The sequence below is a fragment of the Stegostoma tigrinum genome, chromosome 4 (assembly GCF_030684315.1).
Source record: "Stegostoma tigrinum isolate sSteTig4 chromosome 4, sSteTig4.hap1, whole genome shotgun sequence".
Lineage (NCBI taxonomy): Eukaryota > Metazoa > Chordata > Chondrichthyes > Orectolobiformes > Stegostomatidae > Stegostoma > Stegostoma tigrinum.
In genome coordinates this window covers 95195557-95219825 of record NC_081357.1, presented here as the reverse complement: position 1 = coordinate 95219825, position 24269 = coordinate 95195557, and the positions used below count along the sequence as shown (strand labels likewise).

Sequence of the window (24269 nt, the reverse complement as noted above, 5' to 3'; positions counted from 1 at the left end):
TGTGCACTTTTAGTGAATGCTGCCTCTGTCATAATATACTGGAACAACTTGTGCTTAACACTTTCTGAGCTGATTACACAAGTGACATTTTACGCTTGTGTGGAAGTGGGAATGAATTCTTACAAATTAATTTTTCTTCCCTGCAGACAACATTCACCTGAGGATCCTGTCCTTGTCTTACTCACAGTTTATCAGGAGTATTCAGATTCCAACCACCCACAGATTCCTGCCTTCCTGTAATTCTGGTTTCCATTGTCCCAGTGCTGCAGTGATTTCCCGTGAGAAGTTTCTTCCCGAATTGCACTGGAAATTAGCCTTACTCACAGGTTTGGTCACCAACACCTTCCAAAAATACTTCATCAGTTGCCCTTGAGAAGGTGGTACTGAACTGCCTTCTTGAACCACTGTAGTCCATGTGCCAGAGAGACACCCACAATGCTTAATAGGGAGGGAGTCCAGCAATATTGACCCAGTGATGCATTCTTCAGGAAGAGAGAAACAAAGTGTGCATTTTTATGATGCCTTTTAGAAGCCAGAACATTGCAACTTGATAAATAATGAAGTACTTTGTCAACGTAGTCGCAGTTGTAAAGCAGAAGGACCAGTAATGGTCTGACTAACAGATAATCTGACTCTTGATATTGAATGAGGAATAAGTATTGGCCAGAACACCAGCTCCAGGGACCTGGGTTCAATTCCACCCTCGGGTGACTGTGCAAACTCCACACAGACATTCTCCCCGTGTCTGTGTGGGTTTCCTCCGGGTGCTCCGGTTTCCTCCCACGGTCCAAAGATATGCAGGCTAGGTGGATTGGCCGAGCTAAGTTGCCTGTAGTGTTCGGGGATGGGTCTGGGCGGGATGCTACGTGGGTCGGTGTGGACTTGTTGGGCCAAAGGGCCTGTTTCCATGCTGTAGGGATTCTATGATCCTATGACGCTTGTGCTGTTGTTCAAAGTAGACGTGGGATTTTCTTTATAATAAAATGTGAGGCTGGATGAACACAGCAGGCCAAGCAGCATCTTAGGAGCACAAAAGCTGACGTTTCGGGCCTAGACCCTTCATCAGAGAGGGGGATGGGGGGAGGGAACTGGAATAAATAGGGAGAGAGGGGGAGGCGGACCGAAGATGGAGAGTAAAGAAGATAGGTGGAGAGGGTGTAGGTGGGGAGGTAGGGAGGGGATAGGTCAGTCCAGGGAAGACAGACAGGTCAAGGAGGTGGGATGAGGTTAGTAGGTAGCTGGGGGTGCGGCTTGGGGTGGGAGGAAGGGATGGGTGAGAGGAAGAACCGGTTAGGGAGGCAGAGACAGGTTGGACTGGTTTTGGGATGCAGTGGGTGGGGTGGAAGAGCTGGGCTGGTTGTGTGGTGCAGTGGGGGGAGGGGATGAACTGGGCTGGTTTGGGGATGCAGTGGGGGAAGGGGAGATTTTGAAACTGGTGAAGTCCACATTGATACCATATGGCTGCAGGGTTCCCAGGCGGAATATGAGTTGCTGTTCCTGCAACCTTCGGGTGGCATCATTGTGGCAGTGCAGGAGGCCCATGATGGACATGTCATCAAGAGAATGGGAGGGGGAGTGGAAATGGTTTGCGACTGGGAGGTGCAGTTGTTTGTTGCGAACTGAGCGGAGATGTTCTGCAAAGCGGTCCCCAAGCCTCCGCTTGGTTTCCCCAATGTAGAGGAAGCCGCACCGGGTACAGTGGATGCAGTATACCACATTGGCAGATGTGCAGGTGAACCTCTGCTTAATGTGGAATGTCATCTTGGGGCCTGGGATGGGGGTGAGGGAGGAGGTGTGGGGACAAGTGTAGCATTTCCTGCGGTTGCAGGGGAAGGTGCCGGGTGTGGTGGGGTTGGAGGGCAGTGTGGAGCGAACAAGGGAGTCACGGAGAGAGTGGTCTCTCCGGAAAGCAGACAGGAGAGGGGATGGAAAAATGTCTTGGGTGGTGGGGTCGGATTGTAAATGGCGGAAGTGTCGGAGGATAATGCGTTGTATCCGGAGGTTGGTAGGGTGGTGTGTGAGAACGAGGGGGATCCTCTTGGGGCGGTTGTGGCGGGGGCGGGGTGTGAGGGATGTGTCGCGGGAGATGCGGGAGACGCGGTCAAGGGCGTTCTCAATCACCGTGGGGGGAAAGTTGCGGTCCTTAAAGAACTTGGACATCTGGGATGTGCGGGAGTGGAATGTCTTATCGTGGGAGCAGATGCGGCGGAGGCGGAGGAATTGGGAATAGGGGATGGAATTTTTGCAGGAGGGTGGGTGGGAGGAGGTGTATTCTAGGTAGCTGTGGGAGTCGGTGGGCTTGAAATGGACATCAGTTACAAGCTGGTTACCTGAGATGGAGACTGAGAGGTCCAGGAAGGTGAGGGATGTGCTGGAGATGGCCCAGGTGAACTGAAGGTTGGGGTGGAAGGTGTTGGTGAAGTGGATGAACTGTTCGAGCTCCTCTGGGGAGCAAGAGGCGGCACCGATACAGTCATCAATGTACCGGAGGAAGAGGTGGGGTTTGGGGCCTGTGTAGGTGCGGAAGATGGACTGTTCCACGTAACCTACAAAGAGGCAGGCATAGCTGGGGCCCATGCGGGTGCCCATGGCCACCCCCTTAGTCTGTAGGAAGTGGGAGGAGTCAGAAGAGAAGTTGTTGAGTGTGAGGACGAGTTCCGCTAGGCGGATGAGAGTGTCGGTGGAGGGGGCCTGGTCGGGCCTGCGGGACAGGAAGAAGCGGAGGGCCTTGAGGCCATCTTCATGCGGAATGCAGGTGTACAGGGACTGGACGTCCATGGTGAATATGAGGTGTTGGGGGCCAGGGAATTGGAAGTCCTGGAGGAGGTGGAGGGCGTGGGTGGTGTCACGGACATAGGTGGGGAGTTCCTGGACCAAAGGGGAGAAAATGGAGTCCAGATAGGTGGAGATGAGTTCGGTGGGGCAGGAGCAGGCTGAGACGATGGGTCGACCGGGGCAGGCAGGTTTGTGAATTTTGGGAAGGAGATAGAAACGGGCCGTGCGGGGTTGGGGAACAATGAGGTTGGAGGCTGTGGGTGGGAGGTCCCCTGAGGTGATGAGGTCATGAATGGTGTTGGAGATGATGGTTTGGTGCTCGGGTGTGGGGTCATGATCGAGGAGGCGGTAGGAGGTGGTGTCGGAGAGTTGGCGTCTGGCCTCGGCGATGTAGAGGTCAGTACGCCATACTACCACTGCGCCACCCTTGTCTGCGGGTTTGATGGTGAGGTTGGGGTTGGAGCGGAGGGAGCGGAGGGCTGCCCGTTCTGCGGGGGAGAGGTTGGAGTGGGTGAGAGGGGTGGAGAGGTTGAGGCGGTTGATGTCTCGACGGCAGTTGGAGATGAAGAGGTCGAGGGAGGGTAGGAGGCCTGGGGGTGGTGTCCAGGAGGAGGACTTGTGTTGGAAGCGGGTGAAGGGGTCAGTGGAAGGAGGGTTGGGTTCCCGGTTGAAGAAGTAGGCATGCAGGCGATTTTCTTTAGCTATCTTAAAAGGCAGAGATAGTCTCATTTTAAACTTACAGTCAAAAGACAATAATTCTGACAGTGCGGCCCTCCCTCAGCACTGACCCCCTGGCAGTGCAGCACCTCATCAATGAACAATTACTTTAAATAACATTTAATGTCTGGCTGCATTTTCCTTTTCCTTTATTATTTTATTCATACCTATCTGAAAACTAATCAAATGGTTTCCAATGGGATTGGTGAATATCCCGTTATTGCATGCATCAGGATGAGCAGCACTTTAAGGTGCCCCGCTGCCTCTCCCTCCTTGTCAGAGGGTCACGGTTTTGAGTCAGAGTCTGGACAGTTGATCTAGGTGGACTCCCTGGTGCAGTTGTTACTGACGTTAACCTGAGGGCCCTGTCCACCCTCTCGAATCAACCAAGAAGCTTCATCACCACGATATTTAGGAAGAGCAGGGGAGCTCCCTTCTGACCTTCCCAGGTCCCATCCTTCACCACCCCAGTTTGGGAAAACCAGGGCCTTTGGAGAATAAGCAGACAGCCTGAGCAGAGGTACAATGAAGACTGTGTTACTGTATATTGAGCATTGAGTTTATTTTGTTCTAAGATTTCACATGAGTGATGACCTTTCATTCTCCTGTTGTTTTCCCTTCCCTTTAGGGAATGCTGGAGGTTTTTTGGGGATGATGGTTTGACCATCAAACTGTTCTTCAGCAGGATGGCCCCATTCTGCGTCCTGTGGACTTTAACAAATTACCTATACTTCCTGGCCCTAAAGAAAATCAGTGCGACGGATGCGTCTGCTCTGTTCTGCTGCAACAAGGCTTTTGTTTTCCTGCTTTCCTGGATAGTTCTGCGGGACAAGTTCATGGGTGTTAGGGTGAGTGACCTCATCTGGTTGTCAATATTTCTTGTTTACTTCCCCAGTGTCTGCAAAAGGATGGGAGGATGCATTACCAAAGCAAATCCAATATTTCTGTGTTGTAACATAGGAAATACGGCAGCCAATTTGTGCACAGCAAGATCCCATGAACTAGGTAGATTGTGGCTAAAGCAATCCGGGAATAATGAAGGGCGGAGTGTGGTATTCTGGTGTTGGGCGTGATGGTCAGCCATGATCATAATAAATGGTGGAGCAGCCTCAAGGGGCCGAATAGCTCTCTCCTATCTTCTGTGTTTCTATATACCTCTCCCCAGACAGGAGGGAAAGCTGCCCTGCTCATTTTTAATAAACTTTATGGCCACAGCATGTTTTACATTCACCTGACGAGCAAGGTGGGACCTTTTCTTAACATCTGATGGAATCCCTATGGGCAGAAAGAGGCAGTTCAGCTCTTCAGGTCACCCCTTCGAGCATCCCTCACAGATCCACCCCCATCCCTGGAACATGTTGCCAGCAGAGATGGTAGAGGCAGGCACAATTGTGACAGATACATGAATGGGCAGGGAGCAGAGGGATACAGATCCTTGGAAAGGAGGCAACAGGTTTAAATAGAGTATCTGGATCGGCGCAGGCTTGGAGGGCCGAAGGGCCTGTTCCTGTTCAGTAATTTTCTTTGTTCTTTGTTCTAACCCCACATTGGGTTTTTAACCAGGTTAACCCTCCCACGCTGCACATAGTGCCATTTAGCATGGCCAATCCACCTAACTGTGGGAGGAAATGGGAGCACCAGGAGGAAATCTCCTCAGAAAAACAGCAGCCCCCACTACCATGACAGTGTAGTTCTCAGCTCTGTCAGTGAGCATTGGACCATATTGGCTGCCACTAGAGGTTCGGGAAGTGCTTTCAGGATGGCCTTATCGATGGCCTCTTACCCTATGCTCTAGGCCCAGTCTATATTACTATTAATGCTGCTCAGTTCTGACAGGCATCATTGATCATCCTTGTACCCAACACCAACAACAAAATGATACATTTCAGGTGCTTCCCTGGGTGCCTTACAGGAGTGCTATTTCACAGAACCTGACACTGGGGCACATAAGATAACAAGGCAAGCTATCACATCCTTACTCCAAGATTTATCACCGAATCATATAGTATAGTATGGCCCTTTGGCCCTTCAAAGTCTGTACCACCAAAAACTTGCAGGTTGCAAGGAGGATCTTAAGGAAACAACACAGTGTGAAGCTGGATGAACATGGCAGGCCAGGCAGCATCAGCGGAGCAGGAAAGTTGCCGTTCAGGTCAAAACTCTTCTCAGAAATGGGAAGGGGAAGGGGAACTGGGAAATAAATAGAGAGAAGGGATGCGGCTGGGGAAGGTAGGCGGGATGGTGATAGGTGAGTGCAGGTCGGGAGTGGTGGGGATTGATCAGTGAGGTGGGAGGAGTGGATAGGTGGAGAGAAGATGGACTGGTTGTTTCAGGTCAGGAGGCGGGAGGGAGGATGGGTGGGACTGGGGAATGTGGGTGGGGTGGTGATAGGTTGGATGCAGGTTGGCAGTGGTAGGGATTGGTCAGTGGGAAGGCTGAGGCAGATAGGTGGGAGAGAAGATGGACAGGGTGTGTCAGATCAAGGAGGTGGGGTAAGAGGGAGGGCTGGTCATGGGATGAGGCCAGGGGTGGGGAGATTTTAAAACTGGTGAATTCCCTGTTTAGGAAATCGGTCTGTAGGCTCCCAAGGCAGAATACAAGGTGTTGCTCTTCTAGTTTGTGGGTGTTGTCATTGTGACACTGGAAGAGGCCCAGACATGTCGCCCAGGTAGTGGGAGGGGAGTTGAAATGGTTCGCAACTGAAAGGTGTTGTCGTTGGTGGCGATCAGAGCGCAGATGCTCTACAAAGCGATCTCTGAGCCTCCGCTTGGTATCCCCAATGTAGAGGACCCCACGTCGGGAGCAGCAGATGCAGTAGGGAGATGGAGAGTTTCAAGGAAGGAACTGCAGAACACAGGGCCCAGGCAGGTGAAGGCAGGTCTGGCGATGGTGGAGTGATGAAAATCCAGGAGGCTGAAGAGGCTTGTGTGGTATCACGCGGAATCTTTGTAAGTTTTTATTTTCAGTGAATACGCAGGATGAATGTCAGCATTTGGCAGCAGGCCACAAGCTTTAAGCTGCAGCCAGCTGAGATGAGAGATCCACCAAATGAAATGAAAGGGTTTCTTATTGCTGTTGTGTGAGGGAGAACACGTAGCGAGATGGAGTGAGAATTAACCAGCAATGAATCACAGCGTTCACTGTCAGACAAAGATTGAAACTTGTGGGAGTGAGCACTGAAGTGTTTGTCTGTTTGATCAGATGTTGCTCTTCACTCAGAGTCAGACACTTTATGGGTTCAAGCTCTACATTTGAGCACATAACTTGTTCTTCATTTAGTGCCATGGGACTCTTGCCTCACTAGAGAGAGCAGACAAAGCCTTGTTTAACAGCTGAATGTAGGAACAAGAAAAGACAATTCAGCCCTTCAAATTGGTGGATATTCTGTCTTCATCTACCTGCCTAAATTCCACAGTCCTTAATGCCCAATACCTCTTAAACCTGACTTTTAGAAATTTCACTTCACCTCCACCTCAGCAGCAAGTGTTTCCAATTTTCACCCCCTCGCCGAGGTTCCATGGTAAGTTCTCCAGGGTTTGGACACCCAAGAAACCTCACCTCAATCCTGCATCTGCTCCACAATGATATGACTGCAACTATCTCAAGTGGGAGAGCTTAAATAAATGCCTTTAAGGATCTGACCAGTGTCAGTGTAGTGGCCTCCATGCTTTTTACATCTACCAGACAGAGGCTATTCACCTCATAGGTCAACTGCCCTTTTAAGTATTAAACTCCATCCAGGTGGAAAACTATTCCTACAGTTGTCTCTGTGGCCCATTGACCACAATAGACTTACCTGGCCAATGGAAAGAACACAGATAAACAAAAATCAAAGAACAGTACAACACAGGAACAGGCCCTTCGGCCCTACAAGCCTGTGCCAACATGTTTTACCCATTCATAATGAAAGTGTCTTCACTTACAGGATCTGTATCCCTCTATTCCCTTCCTATTTACGTATTTTTCCAGGGGCTTCCTGAATGCTGCTTTTGTCTCTGCTTCCACCACTCCCTCTGGCAGCGCGTTCCAGGCACTCACCACCCTTTTTTTGAAAAACTTGCCTCTCCCATCTCTTTTAAACATTCCACTCCCCCGCCCACACCTTGAACTTTTGTCCCCAAGTAATTGACCCCTCCACCCTGGGAAAAAGCCTCATACTTTCCACTCTATCCATGCCATTCACAATCTTATAAACTTCTATTAGGTCACCCCTCAACCTCCTGCCTTCCAGTGAAAACCAACCCAGTCTATCCAACCTTTATTCATTGGGAAAATCCCCCAGACCAGGCAACATGCTGGTAAACCTTTTCTGTACCCTCTCCAAAGCATCCATATCCTTCTGGTAATGTGGTGACCAAAGCTGTACACAATATTCCAAGTGTGGCCTAATTAAAGTTCTATAAAGCTGCAGCATAACTTGCCTTTCCTTATACTCAGTAACCCTTCCAATGAAGGCAAGCACACCATAGATCTTCTTTACTCCCTTATCTATCTGTGCTGCCGCCTTCACTGATCTGTAGACTTTCACACCCAGATCCCTCTGCCTATCAATATTCCTAAGGGCTCTGCCATTCACTGTATAATCTACACCTGTACTTGACCTTCCTAAATGCATTGCTTCACATTTATCCACACATATTAAACTCTATCCGCCATTTTTCTACCCATGCCTCCAACGAATCTACATCCACTGACAATCCTCCTCAGCACGGGTGGCTCAGTGGTTAGCACTGCTGCCTTACAGCACTAGGGATCTGGGTTTGATTGCACCCTTCGGTGACTGTCTGTGTAGAGTTTGCACATTCTCCCCATGTCTGCGTGGGTGTCCTCCAGGTGCTCCGGTTTCCTCCCACAGTCCAAAGATGAGCAGGTTGGGTGGATTGGCTATGCTAAATTACCCATGGTGTTCAGGGATGTGTAGGTTAGATGGTTTAGCCATGGGAATTGCAGGGTTACAGGGTTTGAGGAGGTGAGTCGGTGTGGACTTGATGGGTCAAATGTCTTGTTTCCACACTTTGTGGACAGATGATTCTGACTGTGACCACCTTTGTATTGTTCATAAGCTTACAAATTAGACCAGCAATGTTTTCCTCCAAATCATTATGTAAATCACAAACAGTACAGGTCCCAACGCTGACCGCTATGGAATGCCATTAGTCACAACCCTCCATCCTGAAAAGCATCCTTCCACCACTACCCTCTGTCACCTATGACTAAGCAGTTATGTATCCATCCTGTCAACTCACTCCGATACCATGTGACTTCATCTTTTGTTGTATTTTTGCCTGCTCTGATTCATATTTGCAAGTCACCCTCCATCTCTTTGATTTTGCATCCATAGTCTGGACGTGTCCTTAAAAGTGGCCAAATTGAAACTCAGATCACCCAAGACCTGGCCAATATTTCACCTCCCATATATTAGAGGAGACATTCTGGATATGTTCATACTTCATACTCTCCTCTGCACTTATCTTCTCCTCTATCTATCTTCAGTCCACCTCCCCCTCTCCCCCTATTTATTTCAGAATCCTCTCCCCGTCCCCCTCTCTGATGAAGGGTCTAGGCCCGAAACGTCAGCTTTTGTGCTCCTAAGATGCCGCTTGGCCTGCTGTGTTCATCCAGCTTCACACTTTGTTATCTTGGATTCTCCAGCATTTGCAGTTCCCACTATCAGTGTTCTTCCTGAAGCCAGCTGTATGAGCATTCAGGTAAAACTCCTGAGAAACTGACTCTGCTGGACTGTGCCAGATGGCTGAAAAATGACTCCCCACCAGGTCTGGACATCTCAACCCTCATATGACCAAAGTTCCAGGGGGGAGGATAAAGAACACATGGCAGAGACACTTGGAAGCCTTCCTTGATGCAAGACAAGATTGATATTCATGTCAAGGCAGAGTTGCCACCAGTTGACCAAAATGGTGACAACTCACCTGTCGGGGCATGTCATCTGCTGTGAAAGACCTTGCATTCTGGATCTCATGACTTCATCCTGCAGCTTGTGCCTGTAGGTCCATGTGTTGGGAATCTGCTTGTTTGGTCACAGGAAGACCCACAGAAGAAACTCCTGACTCTGAGTAGGACTCACCCTTGAATCAAGGGTCGGTAAGCGGCTGTGACTTCTAGTTCCTACTCTTTAATCCAATCTCCCCAACCACAGAGGAAATACATCCATTCGGTCTGTCCTATCAAATCCTTTTATCAACTAAAGCATGTAAAAAGGATCGCCCTTTAATCCCCTACAGAAGAATTTTACTAATCGAACCTACCCTCACAATTTTAACCCCGGTATCTCTCTGAAACCTGTTGCACCCAGACTGAAGCCATTCTATCCTAGTAGTGGTGCAAGAGTCTGACACCACCCCAGTCCTCCTCCCCTCTCTCGACCTCTTCACCTCCAACTTCTGTCTAGACATCAACCGTCTCAAACATTAGACCCCTCTAACCCACTCCAACCTCTCCCCTGCAGAACATGCAGGCCTCCGCTCCAATCCCAACCTCACCATCAAACCCGCAGACAAGGGTGGCGCAGTGGTAGTATGGCGCACTGACCTCTACATCGCCGAGGCCAAACACCAACTCTCCGACACCACCTCCTACCGCCCCCTTGATCATGACCCCACCCCCGAGCACCAAACCATCATCTCCAATACTATCCATGGCCTCATCACCTCAGGTGATCTCCCACCCACAGCCTCTAACCTTATTGTTCCCCAACCCCGCACGGCCCGCTTCTATCTCCTTCCCAAAATCCACAAACCTGCCTGCCCTGGTTGACCCATTGTCTCCGCCAGTTCCTGCCCCATCAAACTCATCTCCACCTATCTGGACTCCATTTTCTCCCCCTTGGTCCGGGAACTCCCTACCTACGTCTGTGACACCACCCACACCCTCCACCTCCTCCAGAACTTCCGATTCCCCAGTCCCCAACACCTCATTTTTACTATGGATGCACAGTCTCTATACACCTGCATTCCCCATGCTGATGGCCTAAAGGCCCTCCGCTTCTTCCTGTCCTGCAGGCCCAACCAGTCCCCCTCTACCGACACCCTCATCCGCCTAGCCAAACTCATCCTCACCCTCAACAACTTCTCTTTCGATTCCTCCCACTTCCTACAGACAAAGGGGTTGGCCATGGGTAGCTGCATGGGCCCAGGCTATGCCTGCCTCTTTGTAGATTATGTGGAACAGTCCCTCTTTCGCACCTACACTGGCTCTAAACCCCACCTCTTCCTCCGTTACATTGATGACTGTATTGGCGCCGCCTCTTGCTCCCCAAGGAGCTCGAACAGTACATCCACTTCACCAACACCTTCCACCCCAACCTTCAGTTCACCTGGGCCATCTCCAGCACATCCCTCACCTTCCTGGACCTCTCAGTCTCCATCTCAGGCAACCACCTACAAACTGATGTGCATTTCAAGCCCAATGACTCCCACAGCTACTTGGAATACACCATCTCCCATCCACCTTCCTGCAAAAATTACATCCCCTATTCCCAACTCCTTCGCCTCTGCCACATCTGCTCCCAGGATGAGGCATTCCACTCCCACACATCCCGGATGTCCTCGTTCTTTAAGGACCACAACTTCCCCCGCCGCTGCAGTCATCGAGAACACCCTTGACCGCGTCTCCCGCATTTCCCGCACCTCATCCCTCACGCCCCGCCCCCGCAATAACACCCAAAAGAGAATCCCCCTCGTCCTCACATACCACCCCACCAACCTCCGGATACAACGCATCATCCTCCGACACTTGCACCATCTACAATCCGACCCACCACTAAAGACATTTTTCCCTCCCCACACTTGTCTGCCTTCCAGAGAGACCACTCTCTCCGTGACTCCCTTGACCGCTCCACTCTGCCCTCCAACCCCACCACACCCGGCACCTTCCCCTGCAACCGCAGGTAGTGCTACACTTGCCCCCACACCTCCCCCCTCACCCCCATCCAAGGCCCCAAGATGACTTTCCACATCAAGCAGATGTTCACCTGCACATCTGTCAACGTGGTATACTGCATCCGCTGTACACGGTGTGGCTTCCTCTATACTGGGGAAAGAAAGCAGAGGCTTGGGGACCATTTTGCAGAACCCTACGCTCGGTTCGCAACAAACAACTGCACCTCCCAGTTGCGAACCGTTTCAACTCCCCCTCCCGTTCCTGAGATGACATGTCCATCCTGGGCCTCCTGCAGTGCCATAATGATGCCACCCGAAGGTTGCAGGAACATCAACTCATATTCCACTTGGGAACCCTGCAGCCCAATGGTATCAAAGTGGATTTCACCAGCTTCAAAATCTCTCCCTCCCAAAACCAGCCCAGCTTGTCTCCGCCTGCCTAACCTGCTCTTCCTCTCACCTATCCCCTCCTCCCACCTCAAGCTGCACCTCCATTCCCTTCCTACTAACCTCATCCCACCCCCTTGACCTGTCCGTCCTCCCCGGACCAACCTATCCCCTCCCTACCTCCCCACCCATACTCTCCTCCCCACCTATCTTCTCCTCTGTCCATCTTCAGTCCGCCTCCCCCTCTCTTCCAATTTATTTCAGAATCCTCTCCCCCTCCCCCTTTTCTGATGAAGGGTCTAGGCCCGAAACGTCAGCTTTTGTGCTCCTAAGATGCTGCTTGGCCTGCTGTGTTCATCCAGCTACACACTTTGTTATCTCGGATTCTCCAGCATCTGCTGTTCCCATTATCTCTGATCTCTCTTGGAATTAACCTGAATGCTAGCAACTGAGTCAGGGATTATGCTGGAGCGTATTGTTGATGATTTTGCAGTTTTGACTAAGTGTGTCTGTGATATTCGGCTTGGAGAGATGAGCATGTGGATGCCTGTTGCCTGCCAGCCTGCCCCCTTCAAAGATTAAACAATGCTCCACATGGATTTCTCATGTGTTTGCTGCTTTGTCAGTTGCTGTTTCACAGTCTGTATGTTAAAAAGGGCTGTGTTTATTTTTAGCATGTAGATCTGTTCCAAGTTGTAAGAGGAGACAGATATAAAGTTAAGTGACAAATGAATGAGCAGGGAGATCAGGCAAACAGGGGTTTGCGCACTGAGATGTGGTCTGGAACACACTGCCTCACAGGGCAGAGGAAGAAGATTCAGTAACAACTTTGAGAAGGGTTGAATACTTGGTGAGAAGTGGACTGGAATATTTTGCGGGACATTGGTTCTTTCAAACATTTAATGGACTGAACGGTCTGTTTCTGTGCCATATGATCCTGCAAACTCTTAGAATTACAATTAAGTTTTCTTACCACATGTACTTAAGTACAGGGATACAGGTGTACAGTGAAAAGTGTACAATGTCGCCGTTCACAGTGTCATCTTAGGGACAAGGTACCCAGGTACAAAATCCCAGGTAAACAGTACAAAAACAGAGCAATAAGTTCAATGTTCAACGTTATAGTTCTTGTCAGTATAAAGTAGTAAATAAGAAATAAAGTTAAAAGTTCCACTTTACATTCCTTCTTTAGCCGTGGACCCAGGGTCACTCCAAATAGGGGGCGGCACGGTGGCTCAGTGGTTAGCACTGCAGCCTCACAGCGCCAGGGACCCCGGGTTCAATTCCAGCCTCAGGCGACTATCTGTGTGGAGTTTGCACATTCTCCCCGTGTCTGCGTGGGTTTTTTCCCAGGTGCTTCGGTTTCCTCCCACAGTCCAAAGATGTGCAGGCTAGATGGATCGGCCATGCTAAATTAACTGTAGTGTTCAGGGGTGTGTGGCTTCTAGGGGGATGGTTCTAGGTAGGATGCTTCAAGTGGCGGTGCAGACTTGTTGGGCCGAAGGGCCTTTTCCACACTGTAGCAAATCTAATCTAATCTAAACAAGTAGGCTTTCCACATGAGGACTCAATCTCTCCCCAAACTGGACTCATTCTTTCTCCTTCTCCCAGCTCTCAGCTCAATGTCCCTGCTGTGCTCGGTCTCTGTCTCTATCTCGCTGTCTCTCTGTCTCTGACACTGGGCTGTATCTCTCCCCTACACTGGGCTCAATCTCTCTTCCCATGCGCTGGCCTTAATATCACTCCCACTCTGTCTCTCTCTCTCTCACTCTCTCCCACACTGGGCTCAATCCCTATCACCCTCTGGTGCTGGGCTCAATCTGTCTCTGTCTCTGCCTCTCTCTCTCCCGCCCTGGGCTCAATCTGCCACTCTCGCCCCCATGCTGGGCTTGACCTCTTCCCCCAGCAATGGTTTCAACCTCTCTCTGTCTCCCACGCAGGGCACAATCCCTCTCATCCATGGTGCGCTCATTCCCTCTCTCTCTCCCACAGTGGGTTTGATCTCTCCTTGCTCTGGGCTCCATCTCTTTCTGTTTCTCTCTCTCTCTGGGCTCGATCACTCTCTCTCTCTCTCTCTCTCTCTCTCTCTCTCTCTGGGCTCCATCTCTCTCTCGGTATCTTCCTGGCTGTATCTCTCTCTGGGCTCCATCTCTCTCTCTCGCTCTGGGCTCCATCTCTCTCTCTCCCTCTCTCTCGTTCTTTCAGCATAAAACTCTGTTAATTTCAGCATCTTGAGCTATTTACTCATTTGTGAGAACTTTGAGTGAAATTTTTCTTGTGACCCACCACGGACATGTCCAACAGCGATCAGATTGTCCCACGTGTGACTGTCCCAGTGGGCCGGAAGCCAGCAAATACTGTGAGCAGCCCCCAGGACGAAGGGGCTGAGGGCTGGCAGCTCCTTTGTTTAGTGCCTCCAGTTAAAGATTGGGCTATCAGTGGGCTGTCATACCCCTCTGTGTCTGCAGTAGCCCACTGGTAGTGCCCAGCCCTCTGAATATAGCAGGTGAGAAGGACAGAGGTAAGGAGAGACACTGGGAAGCTATTAGATGGAATTTCACTGAGAAAGGGAATAAATAGCGAGAGTTTCTCTGCTTCCTGCTGGTTTTGGTTAATAAACAAGAGGAACCCTAGTCCAGTGTGAAGCAACTAAATGCTCAGGAGGAGGACTTCTCCAACCACTGAGACGTGACAGTGTGCAATTCGTTCCCCTTGATGGTCAGGTAAAAAGCAGCACTGCACGGTGCAAGAACCCTCTTTCTATAACCACCTGGGAAGACTGGTGCATAGAAGGCTCTGTCACCTTGGAGAGGGTGCACGCTTCACTGGTTCACATCTCCCATCTGATGAAGGGTTTTGGCATGGTAGATGTGGAGAAAATATTTCCACTTGTCAGGGAATCCGAAATGTCTTTTGGTTCAAACATTAAACATGGATGTAAGTTTGTTGTAACACCTCTGCTCGGTTCTCAACCGCTTTGCAGAACACCTCCGCTCGGTTCGCAATAAACAACTGCACCTCCCAGTCACAAACCATTTCCACTCCCCCTCCCATTCTTTAGACGACATGTCCATCATGGGCCTCCTGCAGTGCCACAATGATGCCACCCGAAGGTTGCAGGAACAGCAACTCATATTCCGCTTGGGAACCCTGCAGCCCAATGGTATCAATGTGGACTTCACAAGCTTCAAAATCTCCCCTTCCCCCACCGCATCCCAAAACCAGCCCAGTTCGTCCCCTCCTCCCACTGCATCCCAAAACAAGCCCAGCCTGTCTCCGCTTCCCTAACCTGTTCTTCCTCTTACCCATCCCTTCCTCCCACCCCAAGCCACACCTCCATTTCCTACCTACTGACCTCATCCCACCTCCTTGACCTGTCCGTCTTCCCTGGACTGACCTATCCCCTCCCTACCTCCCCACCTATACTCTCCTCTCCACCTATCTTCTTTTCTCTCCATCTTCAGTCTGCCTCCCCCTCTCTCCCTATTTATTCCAGTTCGCTCTCCCCATCCCCCTCTCTGATGAAGGGTCTAGGCTGGAAACATCACCTTTTGTGCTCCTGAGATGCTGCTTGGTCTGCTGTGTTCATCCAGCTCCACGCTTTGTTATCTTAAACACGGATGTAAGGTGGCCACAGATTCTTCCAATGGTGAGAGAGCAGCAAGAATGTGGCACTAAGGGTAAAGCAAGACACCTACGGGGGAGGGAAAGGGGTTCAATTATAAGCCTGACAGGGTGAGATGATGATGAGGATGTATGTCTGGGTGTGGGTGGTAGGTATGTGTGTGTGGGTGGGTGTGGGAGTGTGTGTGTGTGTGGGAATGTGGTGTGGGTGGGTGTGTGTGCGTGGGTAGATAGGTTGTGTGGGTGTTTGGGTGTGTGTGTGGGTAGTGTGTGGGTCTGTGGGTATCTGGGTGTGTGTGGGTGTGCGTGGTTGTGTGGGTGTGTATGGGTGGGTGTGGGGGTGTGTGGGTAGGTAGGTAGTGTATGGGTGTGTGAAGGTGTGTCTGTGCGTGTAAGGGTGTGTGAGGGTATGTGAGTAGTGTATGGGTGTGTGAGGGGGTGTGTGGGTGTGTGGATAGGGTGGGCGTGTGTGGGTCGTGTGTGAGTAGTGTATGGGTGTGTGAGGGGGTGCGGGGGTGTGTGAGGTGGTGCAGGGGTGTGTGGGTAGTGTATGGGGGTGTGTGGGTAGTGTATGGGTGTGTGTGGATAGTGTATGGATGTGTCTGGGTAGTGTGTGTGGGGGGGGGTGTGAGTAGTGTGGGGGTGTGTGGGGTTAATGGGGGGTGTGTGGGTAGTGTATAGGTGTGTGGGTAGCGTATGGGTGTGGGGGTATGTGGGTAGTATGTGGGGATGGGTGTGCGTCGTGCGTGTATGGGTGTGCGAGGGTGTGTGGGTTGTGTGGGTTGTGTGGATGTGTGTGTGTTGGTGATGGTGATGGTGCCTGGGCTGAAGCTTTCTGCACTTGTGTCCATCCCCTGCACTTGTATGAAATATGACTTAACCAGCCTGTTTCTGTTTTCAAACCAGATAGTGGCTGCCATCTTTGCCATTGCGGGCATAGTGATGATAACCTACGCTGACGGTTTTCACAGTCACTCTGTCATTGGAATCACTCTGGTTGTAGCCTCAGCATCCATGTCAGCTCTTTACAAGGTAAGGTGATGGCCACCACACAGCTTCAGCCAGAGGTTTAACCAACAGTGTTAGTGGGGTGCAGGAGGGGCTGAACGATCTGGTTGGCATGGTAGTGTACACCTTTTGTGGCATCTCAATGTGTTTGAACCATTTCACAGGTAGTTGTGTGATCCCCATCAATATTTCCAGCTTTGAACTGACTGGTATTGAAATTACATCAAAGCACAGGCTAATCCCAACATTTATAATTCTGGAATTTGGGTCCTTACTTAGCACTCTGTCCTGGAAGTGAAAAGGTCAAGGGTTCAAGCTCCAATTGAGAAACTGGACCTCTATATCCAAGCTGACTCTTCCAGGTCAGTACTGAGGGAGTACCACACTGTTTAAAGGTGTTGGAATATTAGAACAAGGCCCAAGGCCCTGCCTGTTCTCTGAGGGAAATGGAAAAGATCCCACAGACTCTATTTTGGAAATCTCCAGAGAGTGGGAGGAAGGTTAGAGTGAAAAAGATGATTGAGATGATAGCCTGATGACAAATAACATAGAAGAAAGTAAACTAATGGTCAGAAATTGTGACATAGACACCAGACAAGTAAGATTTAAGTGCAGAAGTAGGCCGCTCAGCACTCTACTTCACCATTCACTGAGATCACGGCAGGTCTCATAATATCTGCTTCCATTTTACTGACTTTTCTCTATAACCCTCAGTTCCCATAAGGATTAGAAATATGTCTATTTTAGCCTTGAATATTGTTACAAAGGAATGGTTGACCCCACTCTGATAACTAAAACTGAAACACCCACAGAAGCTCACCTCAGCTTATAATCTGTTAAAGGAAATATGAAAAGTGATATATCCTGCCTTTCACCTCCTAATGTTTTATAAAGGAATGGTTAAGTGAAAGAAATGTCTGATACTCACTCTATAATCAAGAAGTAACAATTTATTTGCGTAACTCTAACAGTAAACAAATTAACAGCACTAACAAACCAAACAATTCTACCGTAACTACTAACTATTACCAAATAAAACTGTAATGGTATGCTATTCCAATAAATGTAAGTCACACTTATATAAACAAAAGTAATAAGAAAAAATAAATTAAAACTTATCCTGGCTGTAATTTTGAGAGACTTCTTCCAGAATCTTCCAGAAAGTTCCACGTTCTCTCCACTGATCCTCAATCAGGAATGCCTTTCTCTGTCAAACTCTTGTGTCAGGAGTATTCTCTAAGGGTGTGGCTGCACCTTTAGTTTAGACGGTGCTTACTCCAAGAATTTAGAGGATTCTGTGAGAGCCAGTAAGCTTCTCTGTTATAGCTTAGAGTTGCTCTCCTGGCAGATGGCAGTTGAATCTCTCCCCAATTTTCAAATGCCTCCTTCTTCTTTACCCTTGATCTATTAGTTCCTTACAACAGGACAGGTCGCAGGTTATCAAAACGATCAGATTTAAATTTAATTGGGTTTTGGTATCTAGGGCCTGGTTTAAATCAATTAGCTAAATTCAGAAATGTATTGCTGTGGTAAAAATGCTGCTTTGCCTGCTAACAGTATAGCCTTTTGATGTAATGTTTCAAGTCGAAGAACTCACTGTACATCTGCTGCCTGCAGACAATTTTTTAATCTCCAAACCTATAAAAAAAATCTTTTCAAGGGACCATGCACTGTTTCTCCCTCTATCATTTTACAAACATCAAATACTCTACTTTGCAACATCTCCCCCTTAAATAAAACAAACCATAGTGATGAAAAGATGGCTTCATTTTTATTTCTAAATCTTAACACTATTATTACCAGATCCATAGGTCATTAATCTAGAGTTACACATTTCATACTAATCCTACAAGCATATATAACATCAAACACTGCCATTTCTACCTTTATATACACATTTTCCTTTTAAACCCACCATAATGCATCTGTGATAGCATTTTCATGACCTGCACCATGTACAATCTGTAAATTAAATGCATGTAACATAAGGATCCAACAAAATAGTCTGGTGTTCTTGTCTCTTAATCTTCCCAAAAATGTCTGAGGGTTGTGATCAATGTGCACAACCATACATTGCTTGCAACATAAACAATAAAATATTGTAAGGTCAGTATCAAACTCAATAGCCCTTTTTCTCCAGTGGAATATTTTCTCGGGCGGATATTGAGTTGATCTGAAAAATTACCAATTGGGCCTTTCAATTCCACCATCACCCCCCTGCATCAACACAGCTCCAACCTCTCTGTTGCTGGCGTCGATAGTGAATTTAAAGGGCTTCAATGAATTGGGTGTGGCTAAAACTGATGCAGTGGTTAACACGGCTTTTAAATTCTCAAAAGCCTCCTGTCATTGTTCCGTCCTCCGAAATTTTGTGTTCTTCTTTAGCAAATCCCGTCAGCAGTGCCACCACGTTACTAAGGTTTGCTACAAACTTCAAGTACAACCCGCTCAGTCCCAAAAATTGTAACAATTCCTTTTTCAAGGATGGTCTTGGAAATTCCTCAATGGCCTTTATCCTCACATTCTTCTGGGTCATCCATCTGTGTCCGATGTATCTAAGAACATCACTTCTGCCTTCACAAATTCTGTCTCTGCCAAATTTCCGACCAGCTTTTGCCTTCTGTAGTCTCTCAAAGAGCTTTGCCAAATGCATTGTCATCCATCTACGAATGGCTAAAGATCACTAAGTCATCTACGTAGACAGCACAGTTAGTCAATGCTGCCACAACTTTGTCCAAAAGTCTTTGAAATGTGGCTGGTGCATTCTTCATTCTGAAGGGCGCTACTTTAAACTGATTCAGTCCATTTGGAGTTACAAATGCAGAAATTTCTTTTGCTCTCTCGGACAAAGAGAAGTGTCAGTAACCATGAAGTAAGTCTAACTCTGTGATGTAAGTGGCTTTTCCAACTTTTTACACTCAGTCCTCCAGCCTTGGAATTAGGTTAGAGTTTGATTTAGTTATGACATTGACCTTCCAATAAATCTGCACAGAATCGTTGAGTACCATTAAGTTTGGTTACCCACACACTTGGTGAGCTCCATTTGCTTTCACTTAGCTTGATGTTTTTGTTTTGAAGCATCACTTCCACTTTCTTCTCTTCCTGTGCAGCTGTGAGAGGATTAAGCCTGTAGGGGTGTTCTTTTATTGGAACAGCATTCCCTTCATCCACCTCATGTAAAATAGAATTAGACCTTCCCATTCTATTTCTACATATGAAGACAATGCTGCAACAAGTCTTTAAATTCAGTTCTCTGTTCCTGAGATAATTAACTCACTATCCTATCTTATTCCTTAAGGACTTCTTCATTCTTCTATTTATTTTGAGACCAATCAAAATCTGAATCGTCTGGATTTGATTCCTCACCTTTGAGTGTAGTAACTAATACCTGGCTCCCTGTCCCTCTCAGTTGGTTTCAGCATGTTCACATGGCATACACGATAAAGTTTTCTCCTACTTGACTCAATCTCTTCTCAATTTGATAGGGACCACTAAGCCTTGCTTTGAAGGGATTGCCTACCACTGGTAACAGCACCAATACTTTATCCCCATGTGCAAATGTACAGATTTTGGATTTTTATCTGCTTCTTGCTTCATTAGATGCTGTGCCAATTTCACATGTTGTTCAGCTAACTCACCAACCCTGTTTAATCTTTCTCTCACCTCAGAGATATAATTTAACTGTGAGGTCTCCGTCTTTGGACCTATCAACTTTTCCTTAATGAATTCTAAAGGCCCTCTTACTTCATGTCCAAATATCAATTCAATTGGAGTAAACTAAGTCAATTCACTTGGAGCATCTCTAACAGCAAACAATCTAAACGGGGTATCTTTATCCCATGGTTATGGGTAACCCTGGCAATAAGCCCTCAGCATGGTCTTTAGTTTCTGATGCCACCTTTCCAATGCTCCCTGGGATTCAGGATGGTACGTACCTGATTTAAAGTGTTGGATGCCTAAACTATCCGTGACCTCCTTAAATAGTTTAGCAATAAAATTGGATCCTTGGTCTGACTGAATCTCCCCGGGTAATCCATAATGAATAAAGAAAGCAGCCAACACCTCCACAGTGTTTTTGCCTTGACATTCCATAATGGAATTGCCTCCGGAAATCTGATAGACACATCTGTTATGGTTAGCAAATACCAGTTCCTACTTCTGGTTCTAGGGAGAGGTCCTATACAATCAATCATAACCTGTGTGAAAGGTTCTTCAAATGTGGGAATTGGCATCAGGGTCACTGGTTTTATTACTGCCTGTAGCTTTCCTACCATCTAACATGTATGACAGGTACGGCAAAATTCAACTACATCCTAATGTATCCCAGGCCAGTACAAATGCTGAGTCTTCCTGAGTCTGAGTCTTCCTCACTCCTAGCTGACCTCCTATCGGTAATGTGTGTGCTATCCACAACACTTCCTCTCTGAACACTACGGCAATACAATCTGGTGAACTTCGGCCCATTTCTCCTCTGCACTAACCTGCTGCAGTTTCCATTTTCATCTTCGGTTTCTATCCTTAAGGTAATAACATTCGGGAATACATTCTGATTCCTTTTCCAAGTAGGCTTTATGATACAAACCTGTTATTGTCTCATCTTGTTGCTGTAACTGGCTGACAGCTAGCTGGCCCTCAGCTCCTTCGTCTCTCTCTTTGGTTTTCCCTTGCTGTAATTTATGACTGCGGTATATTGACACCACACAGTCTGAAAAAAATTCCAGGGTATTTTTCTCTTAACTCCTCAGTTCCCTGACTTTACTTCGGCTTCTCCACTAAAAGGGGTGTCATTTCCACTTTTGATCCTGCTTGGTCATTTACAAGAACAAACTGTATTCCTGAAATAGACACTCTCCCAGTCACTCCCACTGTCACTTTCCCACTCTTGATTAGACTTTCCAACCTGATCTTACACAGGGGAACACTAAATCTCTCTCCGATTGTTCCACAGATTATCACTCTCGCGGGTAACATTTCAGAAGGAGTGCAAATACTGTCAGCTCTTACAACTAGAGACTGACCAGCTCTCGTATCTGTCAATATTTTACCTTCTCTACCTTCTCCCCCTGTTCTTCCTGAGTAAACCTTACCCACAGAGGTGAAGACTTTGTAGAGATCAGACACTATCTCACTATCCAGCCCATGATTACGCTGTGCACTGTCCTGCAGCTCCTCAACTCCTTTTGGGATTTCCTTCACTTCCTCAGCTAATCCCGTTGGTTTAGCCTCTTTTACTACATCCTTTTATCCCAACACCTTCCTTAAACCACGGGACTGTGACTCTGCGTCCCACTCCATTTCAGTGAAAACACCTTTCACCTCCTTTTCACCCTCTTGGGTTTCTTTTCTCACCTGTGGTAAACTGTTCCCACTGTGATCTGTTTGTTGTTTTTCATTGAATGATCTCCCTATTTCCCCAATTTCTATCCCTCACAGAATGAAATTACTGTCGGAAGCTGGATTTTGATTTACACACTCGTGTGTGTCCGACCACCATCTCAGCAGCTCTTTTCTCTGTTTGAACTTTCCTCAACACAAGTTCTTATCATTTCTCGAAGTGAGTTTTTGATCTCCTCCAGCAGAATAATCTCTCTAAGATCCTCACATGCCTTTTCTATCTTTAATGCTCTCACACATCTATCGAAGTTGCTATGTTTAATTCTTTCAAACTCGACATAAGTCTGACCTGGTTCCTTCCTTATATTTCTGAACCATTGTCTATGTCCTTCTGGTACCAACTCATAGACACTCAAAAATAGCCTGTCTCACTCCTTCATAGTCTCCTGACCCCTCATTGGACAGCGCGGCAAAGAGCTCACCATTCCTGCCTACCCACTTGATCTGAATTAACATTAACATTACCCACACAGTCTCTGGTCTATTCATCTGCCTGGCCAGTTTCTCAAAGGAAATGAAAAAGGCTTCTACATTTTTTTCATTCAATTTTGGTAATGTTTTGACATATTTGTATATGTCCCTACCACATCTTTGGTTACGATGGATCTGTTCATCATCACTCTCCTCCTCACTAAGCCTATCTTCTACCTTCATTTCCATTCTTTTAAGTTGACTTTCCTGTTTAATTTGTAGCTTCTGAATTTCAAACTCTCTCTTTCTCCCTGTCTTCTCTCTTTCTCCCTTCTCTCTCTTTTTCCCTTTCTTCTCTCTCTTTCTTTTCATCTTTTCTCTGCTTGTAACTGTAGTTCAAACCATCTTAGTTCCCTTTCGTTCTCTCTCTTTTTCCCTTTGTAACTCAAATTGTCTCATTTTCAATTTAATTTTTTTCCAACTCCCCTGCACCTGCCTGTTTCTCTGATATACCTAAATGCTTCACAAACTCCTTTACAATTTTTGGCTTTCCTGTTATCCCTTGTTAAACCAAAATCTCGCCTGTTGCTAAGTCAAAAAGTATATCCTTCCTCTCTCTTTCTCAGCTTTCTTGACAAATTTGGGAAGCATCCTCAAACCCCAGAACTTCTTTAGCAATGTTGAGAGCCATTTCTCTCACTTTTGATTTAATCAACAGCAAGTCACTGAAATTAAACAGATTTTCCACTTCTCACCCAAGTTTTATTCTAAAGATCTAGGACCATCATCCACAAGATTTTTAAAATCTGCTGGGACCTCTTGGAACACAAATCTGTTCAAATCTGCCCAAACCCGTTCAGGTCCCATTCACGAACTGGCCAGATTCTGGACTCGAGCCCCTAATCTGTTATGAGGGAGAGGTCATCTCCACACCCCCCGCCCCACCCAAACCCTGATATCTAAAACTGAAACCCAGAGAAACTGGCTTTGACTCGTAATCTGTTAAATTAAGTGAAAATGCGCAAAAGTGAAAAATTAAATGAAGTAAATCTGTGGAAAAGTGGTGTAACCTGCCTCTTGCCTCCCAATCTATTATAGAGGGGTGGTTAAATGAAAGAAATCCCTGATACTCACTTTGTAATGAACAAGTAACAATTTAGTGATCTAACTCAAACAGTAAATAAACCAACAGCACACTAACTAACCATACAATCTCACCATAACTATTAACTATTCTGGAATAAAACAGAGCACTAATGGTATGCTGTTCCAATAAATATAACCCCCACTTGTATAATCTAAAGTAACAAGAAAAATTAATTAAAACTTGACCTCTCAAAATTTCAGCCAGGATATGTCTTCTGGAATGCTCCGTGCCCTCTCCACTGATCCTCAGTCAGGAATGCCTTTCTGTGTTGAATTTTTGTGTCAGGAATATTAGCGAGGTGGGCCACTATATTGTTAGTTCAGATAGTGCTTACTCTGAGAGCTTAGAGAATTCAGTGAGAGCCAGTGATTCTGTCTTTTATAGCTGACAGCTGCGCTCTTGGCAGATGACAGTTGATTTTCACCCCAATTTTCAAATGCCCTCTTCTTTTATACCCTTGATGACCTATTAATTTCTTAAAATAAGATTGGTCAGAGGTTGTCAAAACCATCAGATTTGAATTTAAATGGGTTTTGGTATCTAGGACCTGGTTTAAATGAATTGGCTAAATTCAAAAGCCTTTTGAGTTGGTAAAAATGCTGCTTTGCCTGCTAACAGTATAGCCTTTTGAAATAATGTTTCAATTTGAAGAACTCTCTGTGCATCTGCTGCTGCCTGCAGACATCTTTATTTAATCTCCAAACCTATAAAAACATATTTTAAAGGGACCATGCACACTTCCCCACCCTTATCAATTTACAAGCAGCAAATAGTCGACCCAACTTCACAATGAATATATCTAATAACAGTCCTCTGTGCTGAGAGAACTTCCTCCTCATCTCTGTCTTAAATGGGTGGCCTATTGCTTTGAGATTATGCCCTTCGCACCTAGACTCTCCTGTAAGGAG

The 24269-nt window shown here is 47.2% G+C and overlaps 1 protein-coding gene across 2 annotated transcripts in view; it reads left to right on the top strand.

Annotated features, from left to right (window-relative positions):
* The window catches only part of slc35f3b (solute carrier family 35 member F3b), an 87702-nt gene that overhangs the window by 46241 nt on the left and 17192 nt on the right, over nucleotides 1–24269 (top strand). For both annotated transcript variants that reach the window (XM_048531875.2, XM_048531876.2), the window contains 2 exons: nucleotides 4121–4340; nucleotides 16308–16433. In XM_048531875.2, coding sequence (XP_048387832.1) covers nucleotides 4121–4340; nucleotides 16308–16433 — 346 coding nt within the window. The remainder of the gene's footprint in view (nucleotides 1–4120; nucleotides 4341–16307; nucleotides 16434–24269) is intronic.